Source organism: Lolium rigidum, unplaced genomic scaffold (genome assembly GCF_022539505.1).
Source record: "Lolium rigidum isolate FL_2022 unplaced genomic scaffold, APGP_CSIRO_Lrig_0.1 contig_58541_1, whole genome shotgun sequence".
Classification (NCBI taxonomy): domain Eukaryota; kingdom Viridiplantae; phylum Streptophyta; class Magnoliopsida; order Poales; family Poaceae; genus Lolium; species Lolium rigidum.
The window spans coordinates 5,434-15,996 of NW_025901051.1; the positions used below are offsets into that span (position 1 = coordinate 5,434).

The following is a 10,563-nucleotide window of genomic DNA, read 5'->3' on the forward strand; positions in this document are numbered from 1 at the left end:
GTCTAGAAGTTGCACATGAGTTGCAACAAAAGTTTCACATGAATTTTTCCAATTTCACATGTGTATTACAGCTGGGAGTTGACAGCTTTCTCGTTTATAAAAGAGCCCTAGTTGCCCGCAATGAACAGAGAAACTGATACAAGTATACAGCATTAGCGCAAAAGTACTCAGAAAACAAATAGATAGGGCCATATAAGATACAACTATATGTTGGTGCGGGTTCCTTCGAAAAATATCTCGGCCGAATGGTTGGAAGTCCATCTCAACTCAAAGGCGATTAATTTACAGGTGTACAGCGATCAGATCGATCGTGCCTAGTTTGATCCAGCGAGCAGCTTGTGTTTACAAAAATCACCGCGCCACATGCATGCGTCCGAGCACGACGGTCGACGGAAGGACGCCAGATCAACGTGCAGCTACGGCATCGGCTGCCAGGCCAGAACCAAGCAGTTGACGAAGCTTGGGAGCGCCGTGTCCCATAGCCATGTGCTCGCTACTCCTTGATGGGGTGGTGGTGTCGATCATTGGCATGAAATTTTTGACAGCTCGAGCTGGTTGTTCGGTCGTTTGGTCTGGATACACCTCCTGCCTTTGATCTGGCGTGGCGTCCGTTAGTTTCACCTGCGATACAGTAAGGGTTTCAGGAAACTGAGGCATTTGATAATTCAGTAGTCACATCATCAAAACATGAAGTACCATTAGAGCAGAGTTTTCTGAACTGAGCTTCTTGGAGCTTTCTGTTAGCCTGTTTATTTCACGTCTAAGGGATGTGTTCTCTGCCGTTAGTAACTCTACTTTTTTAGCCAGTTCCTCAGTCTCAGCCTGAAAAAACAAATAAGTAAAATTGTCATATCAGGAAAGAGTGTCCTCGTTTTTTACGAGCAGAATGTATATGTTCCAGTTGAGCTTCCAGTTTCATCTATAAATGCAGATCTTTTTACTGAAGAGGAACACAATGAGCCCAATGCATCGAGACACCACGGGTCATTTGAAGGTAAGACAACTGACAACATAGTTACACCGTAACATACAAGTGCGTTAGTATACCTGCTTCCTCAGCCTTGAACGTCGTGCAGAATCCCTATTTGATTGTTTCCTGCGTTCACGCTTAGATTCTCTGCCATCCTGCCAATTCAAGAAGGATTAGATTTAGAGTTATTATGTAACTTGTAAGTGTTTCAGGCAATTTGAGGAGAATTGATCCCAGGAAACAGAAATAGCCATCTGAAGTATGCACCACTGAACAGGTAGTAGTAACATCATTTAAAGAAACACGGGAGAGGTTAACAATACCAGTTCAGTCCACGATTTACTAACGCCTCAAACAAATAAAAACTAAAAACTAGAGCAGTCATACCTGGTCTGGAGATTCAGCTGATATTGGTGTGCCAATAACACCGAAGTCACTAACAGAGCATGCATTCGGTTTGATTGATCTATCTGGAATGCGTAGATTTGGCAGAGTTGCCAGTCTTCCTGGTTCCCCTGCTATATCATTAGCTGCTGAAGACCGACAAGTTTCTATTCCTACAAAATAACGTGAAGCCTTTTTGTCATCTGCAAACTTGAATTATCGTAGGTGTAGAATTAAAAAACTATAGGTTACAAAATAACAAGAAAATTCTATGAGCACAAAGTTCATGCCGGTGCATGAGACAATTGAAATGAGCATCATTGGCAATGTAGTAGGTACAAGATGATTGTATTATTACATGGTCAGTACAGGAGTGTTTGAGTTGAATACCTGATATATGCCTGTTATCTACGCGCCTTTTCTTGGGAGTTCCACTTGCCTAAACAATGAATGAAGACAAACACCTTCACATGGTAACTATCTGCTCATTGAGATATCATCAAAACATTAATCACAGAACAATACCTTTTGGTTGTTTCCGTCACTGGATCCTCCTAGGCTGCAATCGCCACTGCATTGGCAGAATAAGATGCTAAGGCATTCAGCTTACTGAAAAACAACACATGCATGGCGGAACAGAACAGTTAAATTATCGACTGGAAAATACATGTAATGAAATCCAGTATTACCTTGTTTTATCACTATCTGTACTGCCAGTAGACATAGCAGTCCCATCAACTTCCTTCACTATCATATTTCGACTGTTCGCGTTGCTGTTTACAGATTTTGCAGGCTCGGCGCTCAATGGGTTCACCATCTTAATACAACATAAAATAAACTGTCAGAAAACTGTTTTAAAATGAAAAAAATGAGAAAAATATCTGTGATACAGTATAAGATTTACACACAAGTGAAACAGAATTTAAAAAATCCAGGACTCAAGAATGAAGAAAAAACAAGTCTATCATGATCTGATCAAACTTAGAAGACATGCAGTATACATTTTTTTTAGAACGAAGGCTCAAGCTGAGCCCGACTTTAAATTAATAAAGTCACCACCACATGCAGTATACATATACAACATGACTTTCATGTTGAGATATCTTTCAAGCAAGGGTGGGGATTTCAGTAATATCGTAATTACTTCTAGACTGCAGTAGCTAGTTACTAGGTCTTCTCCTAAATAAGTTTCCATGCCTTACACTTACTTTTTTTTTCTGAAAACTAACTGTAGTAGCATAATACCAAAGGGCGAGACTAGACATAAGTGAAAAAAAAAACCAATGCTTACTAGGGGCACAAAGGGATGCGAGAAACCTCCACCATGCGAGTACATCGCAGTATATGGCTTCCCCAAAGCAGATGGTGGCAGAGGCTGCAGAGACGAGAGGCAGAGAGGGTGAACTTCAAAAGTTAGAATGATCAAAGATGTAGACCATCCTTTGATACATGGAGTTTAGGACTAATACCTGAGGACCCCACATATATGGCGGAGGAGCATGTCCTGGAGGTAGTCCAGGGCCAAAATATGTTGGCGGCACGAACCCTGGGCCATAATATGCCTGCAAGGATTGTAATGTTTCATGTCGGTTAGAATTATTCAAGAAAATGCTGACCTTCAATTATCAGCAGAAATGTTAAACTGAGGCACCTAACCTGCACAGCTGACCAATCAAAGTAGGGATAAGGAGTTGGCTGATCCTGCGAATGAATGTGGACAGTTACTACTTAGACACCACACCTTTAAGTACTCAACTCCCTTATACTAAGTGATAAGTTCATCGTGAAATGATTCTAGGCGTTACACATCTACAAATCCACTGATTATACAAGTATTTACTGCCTGCAGAGCTGATCTTTAAAGGGAAAATGGCATTAGAAATTTACACATTCAACCGTCCATCTTTGCCCTTGGATAGGTTTGAAAGTACTAAATCTCTGGTTCAGTCAATTTCTGCAACCATTATGCTAAAAAAATACATTTTAGAATTTACCTTGGGAGGTGATGGTGGTTTTCCTGACTTCTGAGTAACTACAGCTTCATCACGCCCCATGTTTCTTTTTATGAATGCCTGCATATACCGTATCGATGTTGAGAACTGAGACTACTTAAATATACAATACAGTTTACAAAAGAGAGCTCTTGTAAAACTTAATGTTTCTTTCTGGCCGGAAAATTTTAATGTTTCTGTTAAAACTTAAAAGTAGTGCCAACATAAAGCATGGTCTGTTCATACAGGTCTAAGGCCTCCAACATCAGGTAAAAGTATCTGACTCTAAGATCTCCTGCTATGTTTCTTATGCATAAAACAATTGAATAAAGCATGTTAATATGCTTGGCAGCAACTTATTGCGCAAGTCCACTTTTGGCTGGGAAATCAAATCCTTGGTCAGGCTAGCTTGTTTGGAACGGACAAAAGATGAAGCTATAAACACCACAACTGCATAGTAATATAGTACGGCGTCTGAATTCATAGTTGAATTTGTAGCCTTTAGCTATATATATGTTCTCTTCATTTGTGGCATGCCTCGGTCAGAGCACATTCACCAATCACTAGGTACCTTGATACTATAGTTTTCAGATACTTTTCAACCCTTATTATACTGCGTCTAATGCCAATAGGAAGGGAGTAAGCGCAGCATGGCCGTGCTGATAAAATCATGATTACGACACGGCAACCACTAATCTAAAAAAAAAACCACTATAGGCGCCAGTCGACAAGCCGGACCAGCAGATCGTCCCTCCCTCCCGTATCCTTTTCAGGTGCACGACGATGATCCCAGCGAAGAGGTAGCTGATTAGATGGGCTGAAAGCTACGCCCATCCAACTCAGGATGCAAATGGACGCGGACGTCCGTGGAATCTGTTTGTCCGTGTCCGTCAAAATAGCCAAACGACGTCACGGATGGGCCCTGTATTTTATACGGACTTACGGACGGTGCCCGCAGAGCCTGCCAGGTCCGGCTGTCCTGCGAAAAAAAAAACAAGAAGAACGAAACAGAGTTGGAACCGCAGTATCTCCACTTCCACCTCCCTCGATAGGACCATAGCAGCCGGATTCGGGGTACGGTGGTCCGTCCCTCGTACCGGATTCAATGAACCGGAAACGGATTCGGAAACGCCCCTCGATTCAGTCAAAATCGCAGCGGATTCACGTTTCCGGATCGTCACAGGTTCATCGATTTGGTGGAGAACGGTGAGACAAAAATTCCCCTTCCCCAAATCGTATTTACTCCAAAGCTAGAGTCCCGAGCCGCTCTACCTTTTCCTCTTCCAATTGACTCCTCGTTCCCTTCCCAATTTTCAATTCTGCATCAATGGAGGCAGCAAGAATCCCTGATTTCGTTCGATTTCTTCTCCAATCTTCTATAAGTACTCCCATCCCATGGAATTCTTGGAGCAGAGCCACGAAGAACTGGAGAAGTCGAAGGAAAATCTAGGTAAGAATCTCATAGAAAGGTCTGATGGGAATTGAGATTTTGTTTTCTTCCATGGATTTGATTTGATCTTATTCTTCCAAGATTTCATTTTCTTTCACGTTTCCCGTAACATATTACCGTACCGGGTTCACCGTACCGAAATGACTCGGTTCACGTCCCCGACGTATAAGATTCGATCTAGAGATGTGTACCCCTAGTGTTTCCTATTTTTTTCATCCTCCGATTCCCGTCCCCCGTTTCCGTCCCCCGTACCCTCCGTACCGGAAACATGGCAGCTATGGATAGGACATGGCGGCACGCCGTTCGCCACCGCTGGGCCGGCGTCCCGCTCCTCGCTGCTAGCCTGCACCCAGCTCGTCGCCGCCCTCCACACTCATCCCCCCTCGTCCCAGTGCCTCCCCTCTACCCAAGGTAGGAGCTCATCGCAGGGTCTCAGAAGGTCTGTCATCCTGACATGAATGTCTGTCCACACTTTCAGGTTTAGCAACAGAATATTTTCGAAAGCTGGGATAGACAACACATCGGTCCTGCAGGCTACTGATGATTTTGCATCTGTTGAGCACCTACTGAGAGCATTCACAACAGATAAGAAGTTCGGGCAACTGTTGTTCAAAGATCTCAAAATAGACGAGAATGAGTTGAAAGAAGCTATCTCTGCTGTGTGTGACTACCAACGAGTCACAGATCAGAGTACATCTAATGGATGCCATTTGCATATTGTGTATTATTCTTTGCTCCATCCTTACATTCTACTCCCTTGATTCATCTGAAACTCTGAATCTCTGCATTTTGAAATCTGCTAAATTTAGTGGCAGTGTGGTGGTTTCAGCCTTGAAGGCATTGCATTAGAATTTTCTGATGAAGATTTGGTGATTCTTGTCAGGTTGAGAAGGCAAAGCAAGACTATACCCTATCTGATCTCACGGAGCTGAAAGGCATGGCCATTGACATTCAGTGGGTGTGATGGATCTGCTCTCCAACGGCGTGGGGAAACTTGACTTCTTCTCCTACTAGCACAATGACAACCAGCATGGAGAAGCAAGGGCGAGTGAGCTTATTGAACTCAGCTGGAGGATGGCGTGTGCACATGGAGGATCGGAGCAGCTGGAGCGGGAAAACGCCGTTGTCACAGTTTTTGTCGCCGGAGCAACAACACGTGCTGGAACCGACGGTTCCCTGCTGCTAGGAGCTGTCCAGGTTCTCTGCTAGAGTCGGGCAGCTGGAGTCGGCAAGGTGTCCTGCTATGGTGAGGTGCTGCTGATGTTGATCGCCGATGGCGAGGAGTCAGAGGGTGGTGATGAGAAGCCTTAAACGTCTTATACTTCCGAATGGAGGGAGTATGTTTTAACCTATGTAATATGAAATATTTGATTGCATGAATATGAAATAGGGACTGTATGCAAGTTTGTTGTGAAGACCTATTTTTGATATCTAGACATTTTTGTAACAACGAATTACAATTAGAAAGGAGCAGCCCGTTGCATTTGTGGGGAGGCTAGAGAAACAGTATACAAGCTAGCCAAGTAGCCATCCATCTGATCGCGCACGCTAGCGAGACGAGGCCGTCATGTCCCCGTTCCAGCGAAAGCGAGCTACGCGTCCGTATATGACCGGCAGATATCCGCGGACAGCTGAACTTAATTATACGGACTCCGCGGACAGGTAAATCTGTTTACACGGCTGCTGCAATTAGTGCGACGGACACCACGGACGTGTCCACTTGCATCCTGACATCCAACGAACACAGAGAGGCAAAGTGACGCGTGGAGACGACGAGGGCGACCTGGACGACAGAGACGTTCATTTCGCAATCGTCCCACTTGTAGGTGCTGCAAAATCTGCGCTTTTCATGCCCAGAAGAATTGGTACGTATATATATATTTAGAGTAATTAAGCGCAACTGCACAAGCATGCTTCCCCGCATATAAACCCAGTACGGGACGAAGGGTTAGGTCGAGCTCTCTCATCACCCTCCCCTCGCCGGCGATCCGATTGAAGCTAGGCAGCAGCTAGCTATAACACAAATGGTAAGAGATGCGCGCGGGCAATTCCAGGGGAGCTAGCTAGGGGAGTGCGGGCATGGCCGCGGTACGGTGATAGTACCCTGTGAGGAGCAACGGGACGAACGTACCTGGACTGAACCGGCGTGCGGCGGGGAGCTAGCTGGGCCGGAGAATTCGGACAGGCCGGTGGTGGAGAAGCCGAGCTGGTGATGAAGCGGAGGCGCGAGAGGCTGCTACGAGTGAGGTGGGAGCGGCGTTGTTGGTGTGCCTTTCTCTATCGTGCGCATGCGACTCTGCTGGGAAGTGTTTGATTGGAGAGGGTGGAGGGGGCAAAGCCCTGGGGGAGAGGGAAGGGGGAGGAGAGGTGGCTGCCTCGTCACCGGGGCACGCGTCGGCGCCTCATACCTGGGGTAGCACCGAGGCAAGGGCAGTTTTTGGCTACAGGCTCGGATCAGCCTAGAGGTGCCCTGCCCTGATTGGCTGCTACTCTACTCACTGGTTCGGTCGCTGCAAGAGTAAAATGCACGGCGATCTCTGAATCATCTGACGGGTATCAGCACACAAGCGCAATCTGGGTGACGTGCAGCGGTTCCTGAAAGCTTCGTGGCGACTGTTGGTCGTAACAACTTTCTCGTCACGTTCGATTGGTTTGGGCATGCAGCGGGCCGGAGCTGGCAGTTGGGCATCTGGATGAGCTGGGCTGGCCAAGAGAGTTGTTAATTCTTCATCACTCTGCCACCGTGCCACGCATTGCCTCCCATACACGCGGCGACGCCTGTGCCGAGCTACGCGTCCCTCTGGCCTCGGAGGCTTTCTCCGGCCATGGCCAGCTGGGTATACCAATCACGTGGGTGACATGGTGTCTGGTACCGCTGGGACCCACCACGGACATGACGGGACGAAGCTTCCAGCCTTCCACACGTTGCACACGCGGACGGCGATCGGGTGTGTGTTGGATTGAGGTTTTTTTTTTAACAATCAATACCACATACTCGCTCCGTTCTTTTTTAATTGACTCAGATTTAGTAAAAAAAGAATAAAGGGAATATATTCGTAGTAACAAATAATACATAGTAGAAATACACGAGCTGACTTCAACGATTACAACATAAAATCTAAAAGATACTAACAAATTTTCGAGGTCTTCAAATTCTTTCTTCTTTCAGAACACAATCTTGTACTCTTCTGAAGAGAGCAAAAAATAGATAACTAACCGTAAACCTGTAAATACCGACGAACGTTCTCCCATAATTTTAATTTGAGCCGCAATGCCAAGGCTACGTGCACGCGCAGAACCATTAAAGTAGTCAATCGACATCGGTAAGAGTACCAACACTACTATGTCATAGAATAACAACCGACTAGCCACGTTGACGTCGATGGAGAGCCGAGAGTACGAATCACCATTGTCGAGGACGTAGCAGCCGGGACAAAAACTGCAAGGATAATCCTCCTCGCGGCAACAGCGATAAAAGATCCAAAATCGGTCTGGCGAAGCAAGATCTGAAGACCCATACCTAGAAGATTGTAATCTTTCAACACCACCATTGACAAAAAGGAGATCTCGTCGTCGAATGAAAGCCCGAAGATCACTTATTGCGGACGATGTCATCTACATTGAGGGGAAACCAACAAGAAGACGACTACCAAAATCCTAACATAATCAACCGAAAACACTACTTTTATTGGAAACTCCACGCATAGATCGGGTTCCCCACTCCTCCCGACGTCGGCGAAGCCGGCCGAATGAGAGGGAATCGATCTATGGAGGAGGCTGAAGTGGACGCGGCTAGGGTTTAGAACGGCGACTGTCTTTTTTCTCGTGTGGTTTTTCGAGTTCTATTAGTTACTGTGTGTTGGATTGAGCTAATTACACAAGAGGTTCAACATTTGTCAAAGCTTTAGTCCTATTTCTTACAACTACTGAGACCGCCTTCCTGGAACTTTCGAATTGCGTGAAGATTTGGTCTTGGCCAATGGGAAGACGACATATGTATGCCACACGGGGCAATAAGAAGTCCGAATTCTGGGCCATGGGCCATGTGGTTTGTGTCGCTTTGGTAGTTAGAGCATCTCCAACCAATGGGGCGACGCATTTTGGACACCCAAATTGTCCTCGCGCGTCTGTTTGCATCACTCCGCGGACGCCGAATTGGTCGCTAGGCGCAAATTGTCCGTTTGCGTCGGGGGGCAACCCCACGGTCCGGCGAATTTTGGAGAAACTTAAGTAGAATCTACATATTGTTTGATCATGCCATGCGAAGTCGAATCGAACAAGTTCAAACAAATTTGACATACAAACTACGAGAACAAACATGAGAACAAACAAATTTTGAACTAACTAATTCTTGTACTTCTTGTTAGAAGGCCCCGCCTCATCCTCACTGACGCGCCTCCTGCTTGTCACCAGGGCCTCCAGTGAAGGGATTCGTAGCATAGGAAACAAAAAAAAATCCTACCGCAAGAACGAAAATCAAGCCAAGATGCAATCTAGAAGATGGTGGCAACGAGGGGATCACGAGACTAACCCTTGAAGATTTTCAAAGCCTACGAGATTAGATCTCGTTGTTGCAGAAGATGATCACTTGCCGCTTTCAAAAGCGCGTAGAAGATCTTGACGGTGCCACAATAGGGCAGCACCTCCGTACTCGGTCACACGTTCGGTGTTGATGAAGACGACGTCCTCCTCCCCGTTCCAGCGGGCAGCGGAAGTAGTAGATCTTCCTCGGAATCCCGGCAGCACGACGGCGTGGTGGCGGTGGTGGTGGAGAACTCCGGCAGGGCTTCGCCTATGCGCTGCGGGAGTTTTTATGTGGAGGAGGAGAGGCTAGGGTTTGGGGAGAGGGGGGACTTGGGCGCCATGATGTCTACGTTCCCCCTCCTTTCCTGTAGACAGTGTTGGGCCTCCAAGAGCAGAGGTTTGTAGAACAGCAGCAAGTTTTCCCTTAAGTGGATACCCAAGGTTTATCGAACTCAGGGAGGAAGAGGTCAAAGATATCCCTCTCATGCAACCCCGCAACCACAAAGCAAGAAGTCTCTTGTGTCCCCAACACACCAAATAGGTGCACTAGTTCGGCGAAGAGATAGTGAAATACGAGTGGTATAAATAAGTATGAGCGAGTAGCAACGGTGCCGGAAAAGTGCTTGGCGTGTAATTGATGGTGGTGGTATTGCAGCGATAGTAACGCGATAGAAACGATGAAACAAGCGATAGTAACGCAAGCAGTAGTAAACAAGCGGTAGTAACTCAGCAGTATTTAGGAACAAGGCCTAGGGAATAGACTTTCACTAGTGGACACTCTCAACATTGATCACATAACAGAATAGATAAATGCATACTCTACACTTTTGTTGGATGATGAACACATTGCGTAGCATTACACGAACCCTCAATGCCGGAGTTAACAAGCTCCACAATAATGCTCATGTTTAAGTAACCTTTAGTGTAAGATAGATCAACGCTACTAAACCAAGTACTAGCATAGCATGCACACTGTTCACCTTCATGCATATGTAGGAGGAATAGATCACATCAATATTATCATAGCAATAGTTAACTCCATAATCTACAAGAGATCATGATCATAGCATAAACCAAGTACTAACACGGTGCACGCATCGTCACCTTTGCACACATGCAGGAGGAATAAAACTACTTTAATAACACATCACTAGAGTAGCACATAGATAAATTGTGATACAACATGCCGCAATCATAAAGAGATATAAATAAGCACCTCACTATGCCATTCAACAGTGAATAAG

General features: G+C 45.8%; 1 protein-coding gene and 1 long non-coding RNA gene across 3 annotated transcripts; one reads left to right on the forward strand and one right to left on the reverse strand.

The window, feature by feature from the left end:
• Nucleotides 1–403: 403 nt before the first annotated feature.
• On the reverse strand, nt 404–7,073 carry LOC124681897 (common plant regulatory factor 1-like). Of its 2 annotated transcripts, XM_047216677.1 has the most exons (12): nt 6,927–7,073; nt 3,349–3,426; nt 3,011–3,055; nt 2,824–2,916; nt 2,646–2,729; nt 2,044–2,171; nt 1,880–1,925; nt 1,745–1,793; nt 1,358–1,527; nt 1,048–1,125; nt 697–822; nt 404–621 (listed from the first exon to the last, which is right to left on the reverse strand). In XM_047216677.1, exons 2-12 carry the CDS (start codon nt 3,406–3,408, stop codon nt 406–408), a joined length of 1,095 nt encoding a protein of 364 aa, XP_047072633.1. In that variant the 5' UTR covers nt 3,409–3,426; nt 6,927–7,073; the 3' UTR covers nt 404–405. The 2 variants fall into 2 exon arrangements, with proteins under 2 accessions (XP_047072633.1, XP_047072632.1); XM_047216676.1 differs by lacking the exon at nt 6,927–7,073 and having other exon boundaries at nt 3,349–3,538.
• On the forward strand, nt 5,242–6,229 carry LOC124681898. The gene is made up of 2 exons (XR_006996073.1): nt 5,242–5,516; nt 5,679–6,229. It is a non-coding gene; the product is annotated as an uncharacterized LOC124681898 (long non-coding RNA).
• Nucleotides 7,074–10,563: the final 3,490 nt, after the last annotated feature.